Source organism: Abramis brama (assembly GCF_963993115.1).
Source record: "Abramis brama genome assembly, chromosome: 12".
In the NCBI taxonomy this organism is placed as follows: Eukaryota; Metazoa; Chordata; class Actinopteri; order Cypriniformes; family Leuciscidae; genus Abramis; species Abramis brama.
In genome coordinates this window covers 36577381-36599579 of record NC_139974.1, presented here as the reverse complement: position 1 = coordinate 36599579, position 22199 = coordinate 36577381, and the positions used below count along the sequence as shown (strand labels likewise).

At 35.8% G+C, this 22199-nt stretch overlaps 3 protein-coding genes across 10 annotated transcripts in view; 1 reads left to right on the top strand and 2 right to left on the bottom strand.

Moving 5' to 3' along the window:
* Positions 1-3634, bottom strand: part of ppp1r9a (protein phosphatase 1, regulatory subunit 9A) — a 72113-nt gene extending 68479 nt beyond the window's left edge. The window contains exon 1 of the mRNA XM_084131102.1: positions 3495-3634. The gene's annotated coding sequence lies outside the window, so the exon portion shown is untranslated. The remainder of the gene's footprint in view (positions 1-3494) is intronic.
* On the top strand, positions 1939-19495 carry sgce (sarcoglycan, epsilon). 8 transcript variants are annotated; one of them, XM_084131090.1, is made up of 13 exons: positions 1939-2116; positions 2470-2553; positions 7834-7956; positions 8283-8440; positions 9334-9406; positions 10925-11123; positions 12184-12346; positions 13981-14195; positions 14774-14800; positions 15706-15894; positions 16562-16605; positions 18343-18380; positions 18485-19495. In XM_084131090.1, the coding sequence occupies exons 1-13, from the start codon at positions 2080-2082 to the stop codon at positions 18533-18535; spliced, it is 1401 nt and encodes a 466-aa protein (XP_083987216.1). In that variant the 5' UTR covers positions 1939-2079; the 3' UTR covers positions 18536-19495. The 8 variants fall into 8 exon arrangements, with proteins under 8 accessions (XP_083987216.1, XP_083987217.1, XP_083987218.1 ...); XM_084131091.1 differs by lacking the exon at positions 14774-14800; XM_084131092.1 differs by lacking the exon at positions 18343-18380.
* Positions 19263-22199, bottom strand: part of casd1 (CAS1 domain containing 1) — a 16664-nt gene continuing 13727 nt past the window's right edge. The window contains exon 18 of the mRNA XM_084131089.1: positions 19263-21254. Within this exon, the coding sequence (XP_083987215.1) occupies positions 21003-21254 (252 nt within the window). The 3' untranslated portion in view covers positions 19263-21002. The remainder of the gene's footprint in view (positions 21255-22199) is intronic.

Sequence of the window (22199 nt, the reverse complement as noted above, 5' to 3'; positions counted from 1 at the left end):
TCTGTGTAGTGTAAATGCACTTTTTGTGTTATATATGCCACTTCATCAGCGTCTGTGCCGCCTTTGCAGCATAAAGGCATTAATAGGTGATTTGTGGGACAAATATGTGAATTATACAATTTTAGAAATAATCAATTATTAAAAGGAGGATATTTAACCTTCTAATTTATATGGATTTAGGGTGATGTGAAAAATGGATTTCCATACATTAAGCATATGTTGCATGAACCCCAATTTATTTTTTTGCCTTTAGCCAAAAAAAGAAAAGAAAAAAGAAACAAACAAAAAAAGGATTTTAATGCAACTGCAAAATTGTTGCAGAACGTGTTGTATAATTGACAATATAAATATTCTGTTACATCCTCATGTTTTTTTTTGTTTTTTTTTAATACTATGTATTGCATAACACTTGATCATGCTTGTATTTCATGTCAGAGGTTGTCTGGAGATGTTGCTTAGCAACCTAAAATCTTGACGACACAAGATGCAGCCTGGTTGCACTCATGAGGTAAAAAAAAAAAAAAAAAAACTGATACAAAACCAACAGACGGTTTGTTGTATCACTCGTGGTGCTCACTATAGACCGTCCAGTTGTGTGGCATTGTGCACAGTGCAAGTGGTCATCATGGCCATCTGTGTCCTCAGCCTCTCCACAGGGGGCTGAATACATTTTAATAGACCTTATCTCATTGTCATCTTTAGAGCTTATGGGGCATGATGGATGGATGGATGGGGGAGGAAGGGAGGGAGGAGCTTCCTGTGCATTATCCTCAGAGAGAGGTTGTGTTTCTGTCATTGCTTCATTTATTATATTTAGGAGATCACCAATTCAAAAATAATAAAATAGTTTAGTTAAAGTCACAATCTGCAATGATAAGCTCATTTAACTTTTCAGCCAATTTAAAATTGTATAATATAATAACTATTGTTTTTATTTTAATTTTTTTTTATTGCAAAAAAGTAAATTAAAAAAAAATGTAAAAGGAAAGAAAGGGGGAAATACAAACCGGTAAACAAAGGACACCTCAATCAGTAAGAAAGATAAGATCAAGTACTTAATTTATTAATCTTATTATTTGTAAATTTTAAAGATTTTACAGAAAGGGAAATCTCAGTAAGAAAGACTTAATTTTCACTTTATTTTAAGGTGACGTAGTTACATTGTAATTACTGAGTACATGTAGCCTACTTACTTAGGGTTATTTACTTAATTATGCATAATTTACTATAGTAAGTACATAGTAACGTGTAACTACGTCACCTTAAAATAGAGTGTTACCAAGACTTAAAATCTTAGCAAAGTGTTGAGAAATTTGTTATTGTGAAATAAAAAAATTCAATGCAAAACAAAGAAATTAACAATAGGTTCAATCATTTTATAAAATGAGATTGATAACAATTTGAATCCTCCCAAAGCAAATTTATTGAATTGACAAAATAATTGTTTACCCTTTATTTTAATGTGTCCCCGTTACAGTGTAATTTTACATTTAAGTAGGCTACTGAGTAATAGTAATTAACAACATGTAGCCTACTTACTATAGGGTTAGGGTAGGATTAGGGTTTGGTTTAGTGTTAGTTGCATGTAATTATGACTAGTTATTACTATGTACATGTGTAAGGACACATTAAAATAAAGTGTTACCAAATAATTTAAGCAAAGTTTCTTAGTCAGTTTTACTGAATGTAGGAGCTATAGTTGGGTAGATATTATTTCGGCTAAATTAAACATTTAATAGCCTATATTTAACACTATAGCTATCCTTAAAAAAGCATATGCTTACGCAATTCGATTTGCATTAAAAAAAAATAATTACTGTATGGTATGTGCTACATATGTTTTCCATCCCGCCCTAACCGGGTCCCCCTGTAAATATAGCTTGTGATTATATATTTTTTCCAGCATCTGCGCCAGATGTTTTCAGCCAACCAGCGCCCATCAGTTTCAGTGAGTGGGAGGAATCCGAGCAGCGGAGGAGGATGATGATGGTGATGCTTATGGCTGTCACGGACAGATCCCGAGGACCACCAGCGATTCCTCAAATGTGTGCTGTTAAGAGCCACTGCGGACACTGAACGATGGCCTCGGTCGGCATTTTCGTGGGGCTCGTAGTGGGTACGTATATAGACCTGAGACGACGACACTGGGAGAAATACTCGTTCTTTTCCGTTGGATGAGAGCTAGCTTGCTGGCTAACGGAATAGCTCTCCTGCTACACCATATGAATAAACCGACTGACAGTTAACCGATAATTCAGAGATGGTAGCTTATATAGTTGACGTTAATATCGCGAATTCCACCTGTAATATATTATTTAATACATTCCGTTTGGTATTATACTGGTCCTAATTGCAAACGACATATATTGGTTAATTTGCTTCTTGTAAGATTACGACAACGTCTTTCATAGTAAATTGTTTTATGACATTTTCATATCTATTATTCCTCTTTGTCCGTTGTAAAAGCAGCAATTGTTCGTTCTGCCAGTGGCATAGACGACCAAACCCTGGCTTTAATCGGCTCCAAACAGAGATCTGTGTTTCAGACTGGCGGTGAGTGATTGGAAAGACTGGATGTGTCTCAAAAACTAGTATGCTGCCTGTTTAGTAGTAGTGCTGGGGAATGTGATTCATTCCAGTGATTCGAATCTTTTGAATTGGTTCACTGATTCATTTAGTGGTCTTCTCTGCAGGTGATTCATGTTTTCATTTTTTTATTTGCAGCAACAAATCGACTAGGAGACCCTAGAAAATAACAAAGCAAATCTATCGTTTTATCAATTTTGTCAACTGCTGTGAATTACTTTAATCAAGAAAAATAACAACTGTAATCACCATATATTTTATAATGGAGAGATGTGCAGTAGGTGAATAAAAAATGAGTCAAGTGAACTAGAAAGACTCATTCTAAAAAATGCTGGGTTGTTTCAACCCATGTTTGGGTCAAATATGGACAAACCCATGGTTGGTTTGCATTTTTTAAACCCAACGGTTGGGTTGTTCACTTTAAAGATTCATTTAAAACTCTGATTTGTTTACGAAATACCAATTCAGAAGCTTTGGGCTTTATAGGAACGCTTAAGCCAGACAGCCAAAATGAGACATGTTCCTGTGATGTTCAAAAGGCTGACTTGGTAGGCAGCTCACTAGGTTTTTGAGACAAAGCCGATGTGTTAGAAGTGATCATAACACACGCACAGCACTTTACTGTGCAAAGCTTTTTGGGCTTAACACCTGCCACCCTGCTGAATCACCAACCTGTTTAATTCACCTTCCTCTTGACTCTTTTGAAATAGGAAGGGGAAGAACTACTTCTTTAACAAAACTACTTGTACATTAGGTTATAACATGCAGTAGCCCAGTGATGCAGCCTCTAATATATTACATGTTTGCTTTACAGTTTGACATAAATTGTTTGATCTGCATAATACATTTAGCATCATAAATGAATGTGTTCACTTCTTCAAATGTATCAAAATGAAAATCAGCATTACCTGATAAATGGACGGCTTGAGAAAAGCATTCTTTCACTTCACCATGAGTGTGTTCCCGGCTACAGCTTAGTCTTGACAGGCTGACCCAGTTTTGTGCATAGCATTGACTTCCATTGACCAGTACTTTGAACAGTTTGACGTCTTCACAATCCTGCAAGTAGTCTGCACTGTTTTTTTTCTTCCCTATGAATCGTGAAGTGTATGAATTCCTCTTGACCTGAAAAGAGAAGTCAGCACAGAGCTGATTCGACAGTTCAGAAGGACATCCCCGGCTGTGTCATGAAAAGGGAGGGAGCGAAAGAGAAAATGTCTTTTCTAAGTTGGCACATGATGAATATCTTCACAAGGTCGGCCCATAAAATCATAAACCAGGATTAGCCATTTCTACTAAAGGGCCCGTCAGTAATTTGTGAGTTTGCGCATGTGTGTGTTCTCTGCCATTACTTAGTGTCGCAAAGTTTGCCATTAACCATTAATGGTTGATCTATTAGAATATAGTGTTGTGCATCACCTTCAGTTTTCCTTGAGTTCACATAGTATTCGAATCATTTCAGAGGGTTTGGGATGTGGTTTTGTCTCTGTCGGGTTTATATCAGGCTCTGGGCTAAGGTCGCCCACAGGGTGACAGAATAAACCATCTGGCACTCCAATTATTCAAAGCTTGCATCTGTGCATACGTACAAAACCACAGCCATCAACACCACAGAAACAGATCAATACTGCCGCCATGGAGAAAAGCATTAGTAAAGACACAGCTGTTCAGAAAGCCCATAACAGTGCATTGATGTTTGCATTAAGTGTGGATTTCTGTGATATCTACACATTAACATAGATCGTTGCGTAGTCTTAAGGCCGAGGGCTTAATGTGCGAAGCAAAAAATCGGTTCGATTTTCAATCTATTGCCATGTTATTGCATGCTTTCAATTTTGTCATGTTATTGCATGCTTAAAAACTGTGCTTACTGCCAAGAAAAGCAGAAATACCAGGTTACGCCATGACACAAAGCTCTGCACAACTTTGTTTCAGACACCCACTTCTCATGAAGAAGAAAGGAAGTCAAAAGGCCAATTCACAACGCACCGACAGACGCCAACCAATGGCAACAGACACTTTGTTGGGTTTTGTCGGATCAGTGTCTGTCGGTGTCTGTTTATTGGCACTTGTATTCACCGATTGAACGTTCAGTTGGCATTTGTAGGATCGTGGAATGTCTGAGAAGGGATGTGCTGTAATCTGGTAATCGTCGGCGTCTGACAATTATTTGCCTAAACACTATTTTAAGGTGGACGATTTTGGATTCACTGTTTTAAAAAAAGAATAATTTTTTGCCGAAAAAGTCGCTCACCGTGGTACTAGGTGATGTACTAGGAGCTGTAATTTGTTAATATTGAAATGTTATTTTCATAATTGAGGTTTTTATAAACCATTTGAAAGTTTGGAGTTGATAAGATTTTTATTGTTTTTTGAAAAAGTCGCTCACCATGACTGCATTTATTTGATAAAAACTGTAAATTAACAGTAATTTACAGTAAATTTAATAAACAGTAGAAAGGAAGTCAAAAACAGTAATTTAATAAACAGTAAATTTTTTGTTAACCTTTTATCATATGTCTTGGAGTATCGCAATAATATCGTATCGTGAGTTCAGTATTGTGATATGTATCGAATCGTGACATGAGGGTATCATATGTATATATTAGGGGTGTAACGATACCCTCATGTCACGATTCGATACATATCACAATACTGAACTCACGATACAATATTATTGCGATACTCCAAGACATATGATAAAAGGTTAACAAAAAATTGACTGTTTATTATTAAACTGATAAATTTGATATTACATTGTGTGTATAAATGAATATTCTTGGACTTGGTGCTGGAAACCCAAAGCACAGGACAATAGAGACACCAGAATAAAAATATTCATGATTCTGAAGCTGAAAATACAGAGTTATTTTAGACAAATATGTTTCTCTGTCACTGACTAGATACATTTAAAATAATGTAGGCCACTTTTTTACACAGATATTCCACTATTGCATTATTATACATTATATTCAACATTATATATAATATTTTAATGTAGTACTGACACTAAAACTCTGAAAACTTAATTTTTTTCTCACATAGTCATTTTTATTTTGGGTGAACTATTCACGATACATATTGTTGCATTTTTGTATTGCGATATATTGTGACACGATATATTGTTACACCCCTAATATATATATATATATATACATAAATACCAATACAAGAGTACAGAGACAAGAGAGCCGGTTCTGGATTCTTCCTCTGCTATTCACTGTCGCTTAACAAAACAGTTTGTTTGTGATTGCAGTTTTATGTCACAACTCTGGGCGTGTGACCAGAAGTCTGCATTTGCCCAGTTTTCTTCTGAACACCTGTCCTGAAAAAAATCTGTTGCATTGATGGCATGTGAATATTTGTGTCTGAAATGATGCATTAACAGCCGTTCACTCAAATTAAATGTCTGAGGCTAATTTGTAAGTCTGTTTAATTTGTGTCAGTGTAAACAGGCCTTTATTGATGGACATAATTTCGGAAATCACTAAGAATGAATTGTGCTTGCCGAGAGTGTTGTTTATTTGCATAGCACTGTCTGCATTGCATCAGTAATTTGCATTTATTTTATAATAATACATTTATTATAAAAAAAATACAAATTTAAATAAAATGTTAATACAAATATTAACTTTATATCCTTTATGTAAATATATATAAAAAATATTTGATGTGCATTATATGCTCTTATAGGCATTAAACATGTTGAATGATGAATTAATGATGTAGGCTGGTTCTAATCCACAGGACCAGCAGTTTAGTTTGTTTGTTGATGTATCAAAAGATTATTTTATCTTAATGTGTTCATATTTATGTCAGCTCTGTTTGTGTAACCCATTTATGCTTCCAGATGTCTTGTGATCACTCTTGGTTTGTGCTGTTCTGATCAGCTTAATGTGTTTGAGCGAGTTTGCAGCTTCGGTGTAAGCACACGCTCGGCCTCGAGTGATGAACTAGGAGCTGTTTTGTGTTTGAAAGCGTGACGAAATCTAGCGTTTCTGTAGTTGCTTTCTCCCAGTGCAGAAGAGATTCAAAACCAGCTTCCTCCCAACTGACTCAAAGTGAGAAAAGAAAGAGACACTGACAACCATCTCTCCAGTATCTATTATAAACTGATGGGGAAAAAACAATCTCTTTCCTCTTAAATAATAGTGTGTGTTGCGCCAGAGAAAAGAGTTTGTTGTGCAAAGCGAGGGGTGGGGAATGGCGTGTGAGAGTTGCATTGAGTGTTTGAGTGTTCAGAGATTGCGATACACTGTACTACTGTCCACCAGCCAATGAGACTCCATGGCCTAATGCCCAAGACACGCTCACCCACTCGCTCACATAACACATTCTCACACACTCCCACATGGCTTTTAGAAGAAAGAAACACACCCGTTACATAAATGTATTAAAAATACATGCAAGTTAAAATAGACAGTTCACATTATTAAGCTCTAAATAATATGTAACATAATCTAATAAATTATAACTGTGTTTGTCTTAAAACATCAAATCATTTATTATGAAACAACAAAATCAAATCATATTTTTTTTGTTTTGTTGTTAATTTAATATTGAAATGTTATTTTCATAATTGAGGTTTTTATAAACCATTTGAAAGTTTGGAGTTGATAAGATTTTTATTGTTTTTTGAAAAAGTCGCTCACCATGGCTGCATTTATTTGATAAAAACTGTAATATTGTGAAATATAAATATTGCAATTTAAAATAGCTGTTTTGTATTTGAAAATATTATAAAAAGTAATTTATTCCTGTGATGCAAAGCTGAATCACTGTGTCACATGATCCTTCAGAAATCATGAATAATATGCTGATTTGCTGCTCAAGAAACATTTATTATTATTATCAATGTTGAAAAAAGTTGTGCTGATTAATATTTTTGTGGAAACCACGATACATTTTCTCCAGGATCCTTTGATGAATATAAAAGTTCAAAGAACAGTGTTTATTTTAAATAGAAATTTTTTGTAACATCATACATTTTTGATCAATTTAATGTGTCCTTAATGAGTGTTAAATTCTTTAAAAAGAATGTTACCCAAAATTATTATTCCAAACCTTTGAAGGTAGCGTATACACACACACACACATATATATATATTTATATATATATATATATATGTATATATAATAGCTATTTCTTTATTGTATGTGCAGATTCTTTAGTGTGTGCAGTGAGGGAATTTTGTCTGCCACATCACACTGCTCTTAATATTTTTTTATCCTTTCTTTCTGCACCAGTGGTCACCATCCTCTCTAAGTCACACGCCGACCGCAACGTTTATCCTTCTGCCGGAGTGCTTTTCGTTCATGTGCTAGAGAGAGAACACTTTAAAGGGGAGTTCCCACCGTATCCGAAAGCAGGTACACTTACTCCACTACTTACTCAATAACATGCCTTTACAGAATAAATCTTTCACTATATTCATTTTTATGAAACACCTGTTCATCTTGCACTTTGTATATCACTGCACATCAAACATATTAATCTTAGTTTACATGACAGGGTCTGAGGGCCTATATCTTCTAATCTAAAGAAACATTACACAGAACAAATATGATGAACATTTGTCTCAATAATAGTTTTGTTTTGCAGCAACCTTTTTGTAAAAGCACAATTGGCAATAAACACAACCTTTCATACCTAGTTGCTTAAGTAAAGACTTCTGAAAATAACTTTTTCATTTCAGGTGATTCGAGTAACGACCCCATCACGTTTAACACTAACCTTAAAGGCTATCCAGACAGGCCTGGATGGTTGCGGTACATTCAGAGAACTTCACATAGTGATGGTGTCCTCTATGGCTCTCCAACAGCTGAGCACGTGGGCAAGCCGACCATCATCGAGGTGTGTTATCATGTGTAGACTTACATGTGTACATCTGACCTCATATACACTGCTGTTCAAAAGACAGTAAGGTTTGTCTTGGAAAGAAATGTATAATTTTATTAAACAAGGATGCATTAAATCACTCAAAATGTCTTAAAAAATTTACACTTAATTGTTTTTAACTTGTCGGAAACGCAAAACGTTTCTTGTCTCGTCACATTCAGTTATGCATCACATGCAATCACGTAAATTTTTCGAGTTAATTTTCAAATTAAAACACCGATATGATTAAAAAAGAGAGTAGTTTGCATCACTTGATATTACTGGCAGACAACATTTCTATCATGTCAAATAATACATATTTAGCTACTTATATCTTACCATGTTTTTTCCTCCGTTAAAACTAAAGCTTTGCGTCAAAATTCACACTCGTCTTCTGTGAATTGTAAGGCCTGCCTTCTTTGATTTGATTGGCCATCTCAATCATTTTGACAGTGATGTTCGCTGTAGACCTCTACATGTTTTACTTTTATTCATCCTAAAACAACTAACAGAGAAGTGTGTAGAGAATATCAAATATTGGGGGGGGGGAATTTGACCATTTCTAATTATTGGGGTGACTTCAATGTCTACGGTGGTTACGGCCCTGTTTTGTTTAAGTGTATAGTAATTCAATCTTTTTTTCTAGGAAAATAGAAAGTAACAGGGCAAAGTTGAATTTGTATGCATAAGAATGCTTATCTCCTCTTTGTGCATTGTTGAGGCTTTAGATTCATGTAAGGATTTGGCTTTGTTATTCTTCTGTACCCTTGAGAAACTATGTGTTTGCATCTGGTTCTGACATCCTCTGCATGGTATGAATGTAAAGCTGTCCTGAGCCGGGCTTAAACTTTCACTCTTGTGTGTTGCAGATTACAGCGTACAATAAACGCACTTTTGAAACTGCCAGGCACAACTTGGTCATAAACATCATGTCTACAGAAGGTGAGATCCAAGAACAGTTTTGATTTAGCAAATCTCATTAAAACATACATCCATATGTTCAAAGAAAGACTCTATTGTTTGACTGAAAACCTTAATCCTAAAGTATGGAAAACATGTGTTTGTGTAAGAATAAACCAGCCAGACTTAGGGTCTTATTCACTAATAATTGCGTGGATTATTTAGTATTTGTACGGACAGGAGAACTTCTCATGAAAAATCTCCGGCTAATTCACAACACGTGCGTTCCCACATGAATTTGTTCTTAACGTCTTTCTAATGTTAGTGAATTTAGAGTATTTTAAATGAGCGTCCGTGTGCTTGAGGTTAATCATTTGCATAAAACACGCCCAAACCGTCTCCTTTGGTTGGGTTTTCTGCACAACCTTTCCTTTACAGTCTTTCGTCTCTCTCTGCAGACGTGCTCTCGCCAGATCCTCGAGCAATGCCAAGTGGGCCATTCTCAAAACCAGTTCAAACACAATAAACACCTTTATTGGACATACGCGTATATCTGATGCTTTATTCAGAGCAGCCTTGGAGCTGAAATTATTACTTTCACTGTACATGATTAAATATATAAGATGAAATTAAACTGTTTGATTTTTTCATGTATAATGTAATATAGTCATGATGAGATTAAATATAACTTTTCAACAGTTCAACAGGCCACACAGTGTAAACGTTTTTGGTGAATCATCATTTCTTTGTGAAGACGTTGATACGCAGATTTCACGCACAAATTTGTGCATACGCATGAGACCCATTGATTTAAAGTTATTTTAATATTACTGTTATTAGTGATAAAAGTTTTATAAAAACACATTTTAAATGGCTAATCACTATTATAAAAATTAATTGTCATACAAATATTTGTGATTAACCATTTAATTCTGTTTTGTTCGTGTCAATTAATATGTTAGCCTAATATGCTATTTTTTACTCGGAATTGCCTATAATAATAAAATTATAATAAAATAGGCCCATATGGTTTGTGAAAATAAATAAATATATCATTAATTATATGTTGTAATGCAGTCTGATTAAACCCACAAACCTTCATTTCGTATGAAGGAAGACCTTTGACTATCTTTGTGTACTTTACAAACATTTTGTTATATTCTTTGACTAAATGTGATTGAAATTTAAACTGCGTAATTATTGCCGTTATCTCAAAGCGAATAACCACGATCAGATGATTAATCAGTAATCGCGACAGGTCTACAGCTGATAGCGTCATTTGTTTGTATGTTTTAGCAGCTGATTTATATTCACCACATTATATTTGACATTGAATGCTCTGAAATTCCAGTTCTATCTGTGTTTAGCCTTAAGCTGAGCAACTGTTTCAGTGCAGATGTGACCTCACTGTGACGCAGTCCACCATCTGCCATCTCGTCCAGAGACACTTCAAAATGACATCCAACTTATTATCCAACTGTTATGTAACCTAGTTTGGTATTCCTTGTAATTGCATACAGAAAGATATGCTCATATCTTTCCTCTCTTGCTCTCTGGCAGAGTTTCCTTTGCCCTATCAGGCCGAGTTCTTCATCAAGAACATGAACGTTGAGGAGATGTTGGCCAGTGAGGTGCTGGGAGATTTTCTCGGTGCTGTCAAGAACGTGTGGCAGCCGGAGAGACTTAATGCCATCAACATCACTTCAGCGTTGGACCGGGGAGGACGAGTGCCTTTACCCATCAATGACCTGAAAGAGGGGTAAGATGTAAATATTACTGTACACTGAAAAAAAATGAACCAAAGGGGACATTATGCCCTTTTACAAAGACTTTATTTTGTTTTGGGGCTACTAGAATAGGTTTTCATGCTTGAATGTTCAAAAAACATTGACATTGTTGCAGCACCTCTCTTCCCAGTCTGTCAGTAACGCTCTGTTTAGTTCCTGTCTCTATGAAGCAACTCCTTCTGAAAAGCACAATGTGCTCTGATTGGTCGGCTGGACCAGTGTGTTGTGATTGGTCAACCACTTCGAGCGTGTCTGGGGAAATGTCACGTCCCCTTACCATAACTGGGAGTTTCAACACGTTGCTAACTCATCCAGGCATCACCCCCTTTATTTTGCATATGCCTTGTGCGGGAATTATTTAAATGAGGAATATTGTGACGTGTTCGTTCCCGGAAGAAAACTCAAGACTACAATGGAGGCGTTTCAGGGAGTTCAGAAAACAGTATGTACTGATATAGAGAATAAACCCTTTGGACGGCCTTTGTAACTTTGCAGTAACCTTTTTCATGTTCAGACAGCAACATCACACATGAAGAAAGGTGAAAATGTAAAAAAGCATAATAGGTCCCCTTTAAACAGCTCATTGGCACAGAACTTGAGCATATTGTGATGTATATCAACAAATATGAGATGTAAAGTTCTTGAGAAAAACCCATGAAAAAGAGAACATCCTGTCGGAGAAGGCAGAAAAACACTGTGGAGAATTTACATAAGGGTAGAGGCTGCCCATCTCTGTTCACGTTTCAATTGAGGAATTCCCTCATGCGTTAGCATAAGTTGTTCATCAAATATTCATGTACTCCTTACAGAAGATAAAATGTTCCAGATGAAGGCATTTTAGAAGGTCTCAGAGCAGAAAACACATTCATCTTGGCAGACAGAAGATGTATAGTATCCATATTGTGTTTGTCTTTATGCTTTATTTCTGTGCATCGTGGTTATGTTGAGTGTTAATTCACTGTCAAATTTCTAATGAATATTTGTGAACACTGTGCTTAAAAACTCTTCATTAAGCCTCTGTGATGTTCACAGTGTGTATGTGATGGTGGGAGCAGACGTGCCGTTCTCGTCATGCCTTCGAGAGGTGGAGACCCCACAGAACCAGCTGCGCTGCAGTCAGGAGATGGAGCCCGTCATCAGCTGCGATAAGAAGTTCAGAGCTCAGTTCAACATCGACTGGTGCAAGATCTCTCTGGTGAGCGCCAGATCTCCAGTCCACTGTAGAATCCACTGTTGTGTGCAAATAAACATGCCATTTGCTTTTAGAGGCACTTTTATATATGTATAAAAAACCAGGGACAATTGTTTGAATTGAATTTAATTGAATTTAATTTTATTTAATTTTATTTTATTTTATTTTATTTTATTTTATTTTATTTTATTTTATTTTATTTTATTTTATTTTATTTTATTTTATTTTATTTTATTTTATTTTATTTTATTCTATTCTATTTTATTTTATTTATTTTATTATATTTTAAACATGCCATTTGCTTTTAGAGGCACTTTTATAAATGTATAAAAGACCAGGGACAATTGTTTGAATTTTATTTTATTTTATTTTATTTTATTTTATTTTATTTTATTTTATTTTTATTTTATTTTATTTTATTTTATTTTATTTTATTTTATTGTAAACATGCCATTTGCTTTTAGAGGCACTTTTATATATCTGGGACAATTGTTTGAATTTTATTTTATTTTATTATTTTTTTATTTATTTTTATTTTTTATTTTATTTTTTATTTTTATTTAAACTTTTTATATTTTTCCATCATCTCAACTCGCATATTACACCAACTCTACCTTATATCCAACTTTTGGTAGAAAAAACATTTAGCTGTATGTGCCAACAGTTACTTTACTATTAACAGACTTACTGAGAAAGACATTATAAGCATTTACATTTTTACATGTAATAGCAGAACAATCAGTTACGACTTCAACTATTATTGAATAATATAATTTTTATAATATTTAAAGCAAAATTCTAATTATATTAATTCTAGTTTATAAATTATTTTAAATAAAATACATTTAAAACTAGCTACTTTGAGGAAACATTGCTCATTGCACATTTAAAGATTAAATGTTTCAAATTGTATTTATTACATTTTGGTCATTCTTAACAACCTAGAGATAAAGTAAATATTATATTAATGTTAGAGGCATCAAACATTAGACGGCAAAGTAAAATTATTGGACGTCAAAAATGTTTTCTACATTACTGTTCAAATGTTTGTAGTCAATAAGATAAAAAAATATATATTTTATTTTGCAAGGATGCATTAAATTGATTAGTAAATACATGTATAATGTTACAAAAGATTTCTATTTCAAATAAATGCTGTTCTTCCTCTTTCTAACTTTCTATTTATCAAAGAATCCTCAAAAAATTAATCACAGTTTCCACAAAAAAATATTAGACAGCACAATTGTTTTCAACATTGATAATAATAAAAAATGTTTCTTGAGCTCCAAATCATCATATCATCACATCACACACATATTCTGAAGGATCATGCGACACTGAAGACTTAAATATATATTAAAATAGAAAACAGTTGTTTTAAATTGTAATGATATTTCACAATATAACAGTTTTTACTGTATTTTGGATCGTAAATGCAGGCTTGGTTGAGCATAAGAGACTTCTTTCAGTAACATTTAAAAAAATCTCACCATCCCCAAACTTTCAGACGGTAGTGTGTGCCTCAAAATGAACAGTTTTGGAGAAACACTTGTACACGAATATACACGTAATATATTAATTCTGTAACAATGTGAAGCATTTTATATACTGAGCCCAGTTTGTCTCTGCTCTTGAAGGTGGACATCACTAAGGTTGTTCCTGTGCACAGTAACCGTCCTGACCCGGGCACAGGTGTGCTGCCAGACATCGGCGAGTACAACCCGCCTTCTGAGTTACTGAAGAGTAAAGACTATTTCGCTGACTTCCTGATCACCCTGGCGGTGCCCTCAGCCGTCGCCCTGGTCCTCTTCATCATCCTCGGCTACTCCATGTGCTGCCGACGGGAAGGGCTGTAAGTTCGCTGTGCTAAACCCTCAGTGAAGGTCAATCTTTCACACACAAGCAAGCACAAACCTGCTCTTATACTTAATACTTGTACTCAGTGGCCACTGTTTAATGATCAACATTTAAACGATAGATACCTTTCTGATCATTTTAAACCATGTAGAGCCAGTATGGCGTCTTTTGAATCAATTAAGTGAAGATCACAAGGGCTTTCTAGTGTGTACAGCCAAATTCTGAAAGGCAAGACAGGGTCGCATCCCTGCCAAAAAGCAGCTTACCATCCTCATCAAGCATCAGTTTTTTTTACCATTTAATCATTAACCAAAGCACACTCAGTCCAAAGGTTCCATCTGTTGTATTTAGAGCCATTCCGACAGATGTTTCGTCCACATGATCAACCAATCCCAGTGTGTTTCCTGATGATGTCACCCACCATCAAAGCTCAGCCTGAAGGAGATCATCATCATCATCATCATCATCAGCACCCCTCCATTCCCCTCCTGACTCGCTCTCCATTGGCTTTTGTGTGGTTGTCTTTAACTATTAATATTAGAATTTAATTCAGTCATTTTGTTTTGTTTCTAGGGAAAAAAGAAACATGCAAACACCAGAGTAAGTGTTCCCTCTCCTGTGGTCTTGGCCTTTTCTTTCTCCTTTTTTGGATCTTTATTTCTTTTCTTTGGATAGGTCCCCCTTTCCCACGTTTTGTTATCTCAAATCCTCCATCATGGTGACATGTTCATTTCCATCTCATTCATGAAATCGCCTCTGTGTCTCCATGGTGTCATCAATGGGCAGCTGCTTCAGTGACAGAGATATATGCCAGCTTATTATAATTGTAAATAATTCATACTGTGGAATGAGGTAGTGTGATAAAAGACATGAATATTCATCATTAGCCCTTTGTGAAGCTGATAAATAATAACCCAACCAGTGTTATTTTAGTTTTAATATTAATATTTTGAATGAACTATTTTTTAGTTTTCATGTTAATTTTAGTAAAAAAAAATTATATTTAATATTTATAATATATATATATATATATATATATATATATATATATATCATATTTTTAAATATTGCTATTTAGGTCCCCCCCCCCTCAGTTTTGGATTTCTTTACTGTTAATAATTTCAGTGTTTCAACAAACTTATTTCAGTTTATTTCCAAGGCAAGATTTCGTTTAAGTTCCCCTTCGTCAGCTCTCTATGATGTCCGTCAGAATCACTTCTGACGTACGTCTCCGTTCCCTCCTCGGGAACGAGGGTTACCATACGTAACCGAGACGTTTTTCAACTAATATTTATATTTTATTTTAGCTTTATTTCAATTAACAGAAATGCAGTTAATAGTTTTAGTTTTAGATAATAACCCTGAACCCAGCATTATACTTATTACTTTAGTGTTTACATAAATGTTAAATGTCGGGTTGCATAGCAATGTCAGATATTCTATATTATACTTTTTGTGCATGTATTTGCTATAAATAGTAATTGAGTGGCTTCTTCCATTCCCAGTATTCAGCTGGTTCACCACAGCTCCATTCAGAAGTCTTCTAAGGAGCTTCGCAGCATGTCTAAGAACCGGGAGATCTCGTGGCCTCTCTCGACACTGCCGGTCTTCCACCCTGTGAGCGGAGAGGTGGTGCCGCCCATCCACCCCGACAGCTACGAGACCACCAGCATGCCACTCATGCAGACGCAGACGTGAGCCTGGCTCTTTTGCTTTCATTCTGGGGGGAAAGTAAGGCACAATTCTTGTTTGGCAATGGCAGATCTGGTTTAAGAAGAGTTAAGAAAGTAGGTTGCTGTAATCCAATGTTTATATCTTTAAAAACAAGCTTGAATCACTCAGTGCCCTGGTATTAACTCACTGAGGACTTGAAGAGCTTAGAACAGATCAAAACAACATATGTGTATCATCATCAGCAAGATTGACCTAGAAATGTTGGTTCCTTAACGGTTGCATTAATGATTCTGCTTTTATGAAATATATATTTTTGAAAAAGAAATTCAGTTCCATTGCCAACTGTGTAATAGATCATTTTTTATAATAAAGAAATTTAAAACAATTCTTGCAAAAGAGTGTCATAAATGCAATCCAATTACTGGCTTTAACTTTATAAAATTAATAGAATTAAATATATTAAATAGAATTATAGAATTAAAACTCAAGAGTCATTTGTTTAGAAGTTGGAGCCATTAGTTCGTGAGTTGGACACTGATTGTAATGTCTCTTTTGTGCAAGAAACTTTTTTTTTTTTTTTTTATGCAACTGAACATCATTCTGGCATTTTTTTATTAATGAAATTGGTTCTGAATCCCAGAGTGCTAGTAATGCCCATCTTGACCAAAGCTTTGTGTTTATTCACAGAAATCTTCAAAATCAGATCCAAATACCACAGCAGCAGATCTCTGGTAAGTTGAAGAATCCAATACTGATGCCTAAGCTTTCCATCCCATTGGTACGAACAGCACCTGATACCAGATGGCACAGATATAGATTCTAACTTTTTTTAACAGTTTTGGTGCTTTAGGGCCAGATTTATTAAAAAGGTCAAATTAGTGTGTGACCGCAATCCAATAAAAGCGCTGATGGGAGTGGAAAGTTCTACGCGTGATTTACTGACAATGCGCACATTAAAGAACAGAAGCAGTCGGATCATTTCCACAGTGACCAACGCAAATTCACGTAGGGTCGCAATTTCAAACAAGAGCCAATGATAATTAGGTGCATGTGATCTACTAACAACACAGGCGCAAAGTGGCTTAAAGGAAGGGTGGGCAATTTTCAGAGAGGCTAGCAATAGCGAGCTAGCTTTGAAAGCATAAGATCCCACCCTCCCTTCAGAGCGCCTCCAAAGCCACACCTCCTTCAAAACACATGAACGCACACAGTTTGCAAAGCGTCAGGAGAGACGCCGTTAAACTACCTCATGTCTCAAAGCACATAATATTACAGTTAGGGATGGGACGTTATGAAAATTATATAGTGACCAAAATTATCGTAATTATCAATATTATCACGGTTTTGTTAAAACGAGATGAAAGTGTTAAAAAATAACTGATGCTCACACTGAAAACATTTCAACAAGTTTTATATTTGAAAATCAACAAACAACAAATAAAACAAGCAGCTCTATGCACTTTTTTAAGCAAGATTATATTCTGTGGCATCTTATATTGACCGTCGTCAATAACAACGCATTATAACACAGCGCACATCCATGTATCACAACGGACGCGTCTCCGTTTTTGATTGTATTGAAAATGAAATTAGAGTTGATTTATTGTTTACAGAGTTTGATAATATTGTTGTGATCATATTGTCTGGACGCTTGTTTTGTACGCTGTACAAAATTAATTTATAAACAGGTAAGATTTAAAACATTAATCTGCCTTCCGCCATTCCTTCTCAAATAAAAAAACAACAACATTGCGCGCTGCGGCTGCGTCAGCCTGTTGCTGGCTGGACAGGATTTACAGTGAGTTATTAAAATCGCGATAATCAAACACAGTTTTAATGATAATTCAATTTCAAACGATAATACTAACCGTCAGTACATTTATCATGGTTTATAGTGAAACCGGTAATCGTCCCATCCCTAATTACATTTACAATGAACATAACTTAAAGAGCACAGACCTGTACCACATGACTGCTGCAGATTCATATGCAAATACGGAGGTATAGAAATACATATGTTGACAGGTTGTCAGGATGTGAAGAGATTTTCAACCAGCATAATAAAAAATGTTTCTGGAACAAATCACCAACCCTGCCTTTAAGACATGCTTTTTGGGCGTTAAATAATGGATAAACCTTAGTAAATCATGTCGCATGGTTCATTTTTAAATCATCTCCCATAAATATTGCCTCTGAAAGGGAAACTCCTGCAAATGCATATTTAATGAGGTCAGTCGCAAAAAAATAATGGTGTCCATGCCTTTTCAGCGCTATTTTTTCACTGTGTCTTTTGTAAATCCTGACTGTTGTTTTTTAAAGCCAAAAGAGGGGTTGTGTTGGTGCAAACTGTTAGTAAATCTGGCCCTTAGTCTCTAGCGAACCCCAGTGTCCACATAATGAACTGCCATCAGACGTCTGTGAAATCTCTTCCTGTCTAACATACTGTTCATTCATTCATGCTAACAAAGGAGATAATTATTGTATGTCGACTTTTCGGAGGCTAGAGGCAAGTATTACTCTTTGCATCTGCGATCATGTGTTTAAAAAAAAAAAAAAAAGAATCAGATAAACTGTCTATTTCATGTTTCTGAAATGCTCCTCTCGTTATAGGTAAATGGTATTCCTGAGGAGAGAAAGGTGGCCGAAGCTCTAAACCTGTGATCTTCACGTTTGTACCTGTTTAATCCTGCCAAATGTGCATGTCTAGCTGTAGCTTCAAGCTCCATGATTTGTGTTCTCATGCACATATCTGAAAGAACAACATTATTAAGTGTCAGAAGAACTGATGTTGATATGGGCACATTAAAAATATACTTTTAAAATAGAACCAACATTAAAGGTACACTATGTAATTTCCAAAATTTATATAATAAGCGAGTGCATCATTAATCCATCTTCCTAACTGCGTTTTTATCTTATACCGAGTCACTGCGGTACGCCTATAATAAATGTTTATATTCAGACTATTTTAGATGGAGTGGGACGACAGCCGCTGTGGATTTTCCCAGTACCTGCGTGATTCGTCATAGACATAAACAGAGAAAAGTAGCTCCGGCTACAGTGTTCTTCTGCAAGACGCATACAGTTTTATTAACCGCTAGAGCGCCAAAACTTACATAATGTACCTTTAAATATGGACTGGTGTCAAATGTTCAAATTTTTTTACATGTGAACAAACTCACTTTTTGCCAAATACCAGTTGTCTTTGGTCTATCGCTAATGGAGGCACATTTAATGGGATCTTAACAGGTTGATATTGTTCGTTTTGTTCTTACAGTATTTGAGTAAATATGTTTTGATAAATAAACTAATACACTTGCCACTACATAAGATTGGCTCATGTTTGTTCTTGGGTGTGCGAGTGTAGATATTTAAACAGAAATGAAAATGTTTTTGAGAAGGGATTTATCAACATTGACTGTACAATAAGATGAATGCATTTCCAAATTAAATGAATATTTTCACATTTTTGGACAAAATGTATTGTACACACACAAAACCATTTCCTTTGAGGTTTCTTTAAATAAAACTTATTGCAAACTATACAAATAATTTGTTTTATGAACAAGGTGAAAAAGACAAATAAACATTTACGGTCAGTTGCTTGAATGTGCAAATTGATGGCAGGCTGTACAAACTTTGCTTTGCTTCGAAAAAATGCATTTTCACTGATGAAAAAAATAATAATATACCTTGTAGCTGCTTTTAAATTCACATATATTAAATTGTGATTAGAAGGAAGTGCCACTATGGAAATTATTAGGCTGAATGCAGCCTCAAACAATATGCCTTGTCTCAATGGCACATAATGAAGGATCTATTTACAGCATTATCATTAAACTGAGAATTAAATTTAACTCTTTTTTTTACAAGTAATATATTTAAAAATAAAATAAAAATACATCAAGTTACACATGAACATCAGGCTTCAGTTTCCGCAATTCAAGCAGTTGGAGAGGGTATGAAGATGCACATTAAACAATAAATAATGAGGTCACGGATCGCAGACAAAACTGGCTCTAACATTAAAAGGATAGTTCACCCATAAATACATTTTGTCTTTATTTGAGGGTAAGTTGTTCCTAACCTGTATGAGTTTCTTTCTTCTTTTGAAAACAAAAGATATTTTAAAGAATGTTGGTAACCAGGCAGTTGATGGACCCCATTGACTTACCAACATTCTTCAAAATATATTAATTTGTGTTCAACAGAAGAAAGAAACTCATTCAGGTTTAGGGGGAGTGAGTAATGACAACATTTTCATTTTTTGGGTGAACTATCTCTTTAAGCTGAATTCATATGAACAGAATAAACCCATGTGGTAAAAAACGAACAAATAACTGGCTCAAATGCGTAGTGTTCTGAATGTGTCTGAACAAAGCACGTGATTTTGTCTTAATAGTTCAAGTTTACATTTCACATCAAATGCTGTTCCTCCAGGAAATGAAAGCATTCTGACGGAAGCAGAATGTGCTTATGGATTCCCTTAGTAGTGGCACCACCCCATTTTCCACATCTAGCATACATATTGTTGCAAGCGGAACACATTCGCTGCCATTGAGTTCATTTTAAAACGGCAATAAATGGATTTTCACGTTTCAATAATCCAAAGGTTGGAGGTTGTTCACCTGAAGGATAAAGCTGCTGGTGAAATATGAATTGTAAAGAAACGTTTGGTGCACGAGCCGATGGCGCGCCGTCAGGAATGTATTACTCCTTCACATTTTGCAATCATGGGCATCATGTACAAAACAGAATGGGACAACAATGAAGAGACACAAACACAGACCCCCAGTATAAAATATGAACATAAATTATTAAATACTGCCCATAAAACACACCTCAAAGCTATGAGAGAAGAGCGGACGGAGCACGGGTACTTGACTTATCTGCACACAGTCTGTGTGATTTGTCTACTGCAAACATCCTGCTTAAGAATCCTTCTTTAATCATCCGAATCACTGTTGCTCCAGAGTCCTTGGCTCCTGTTCCAACTTGAGTTTTGTATACAGACCAGTGCCGTAAGATTTCCCTAGATCAACTACTAGGAAAAAAAACGTTCTTGGCTGGTGGAGTTTATTTGTTTTATACACACAGATCTATTAGGATCCTCACCGGACGAGGTGCGTCACTCTTTTTGGGACAGTATCAGTACCAGCGCTAGAAAGACTCCTGCCCCCAGCAGTCTCTTCAGTAGAGTCCCACTCTCTTTAGGAATGGCCACCTGGGCCAAGTCATTGGTGATCTGGGAGATCTCATGAGCTACACAGACAAAGATGAATGTGCTGACGATGATGTTTAAGCTGGGGTTTCCTGGAATGAGGACCAGGATGCCCTTGGTGTCCGCTGCCAGCCAAATATGATACTGGCATATGAAGAGCTGGTGGGAAAACAAGAAGCATGTTAGAATGGTTGCAATAAATTAGTTTGTTAAAGTGCCCCATTATGCTATTTTAAAGGTTCCTGGTTTTGTTTTGGAGGTCTCCTACATCAGGTTTACATGCATCCACGGACAAAAAATAAATAAAAAAACTTTATTTTTCTCATAATATACATTGCACATCACTTCTTTTCTAACCGTGTCTGAAACTGTTCAATCAAAGATTTAATCTGCACACATACATAAATATTATTTTAATAATAACATGAGCCGAGTGGAATAAAGAAAGTGATCAGCATGATTGATATTCAAAACGGTAAGCAAGCGCTGCTTTGTTTACGGTTTGTGTATCTGTAGCCTGAAGTGTCGATTTCCCTTTTTGAATGAGCAATATAGAGAAATATATCTGCAGAAATGAACAGATGTCTCCTTTACACGCAGGCGCAGAACGCGCTTGCTTGCTGACAGTCGACTGTAGTCCTTTCAGTGTGTTCAAGTGCAGCTTTTTTGCCCAGACGCAGGCGACGCGAGGCGACAACAGTCGTCTTTCATCACCTCCTTTCTATACTCTGCTCTGATTGGTCAGACGGCTCGGTCTGTCGTAACTGGTCTAGCATTTACAGCACATTTCGGAAACAAAACTCCCATTACCATTCCTGAATTTCAGCTCCAGAGGCTTCCTCAGTACTTGATTCCCAGTGATACAGACAGTAACGATACAGTCAGTCCGATTCCGAGCACGATTGTTCCTGGCGCCAGTGTTGGTCTGGTTTCACACTCAGCTTGATTCCATCGAACCCTGGTGCATTTGTGTTCATCTTTTTTACGTTTGTCAACATAGCGAACAACTTGAACACAATGAAAAATCTGTGTTGGGAAATCTTTTGACCTCATGTGATGTTACGGATTGCGTGGATTCCTTCTGACTGGATTTCGTCCCCGAAA

Coding starts and splice junctions, on each gene's coding strand:
- sgce (XM_084131090.1), top strand. CDS start 2,080: ATGGCCTCGGTCGGCATTTTCGTGGGGCTCGTAGTGG. Junction 2,117..2,469: donor TTTCGTGGGGCTCGTAGTGG/GTACGTATATAG, acceptor TTGTAAAAGCAG/CAATTGTTCGTTCTGCCAGT. Junction 11,124..12,183: donor ATCAATGACCTGAAAGAGGG/GTAAGATGTAAA, acceptor TGATGTTCACAG/TGTGTATGTGATGGTGGGAG.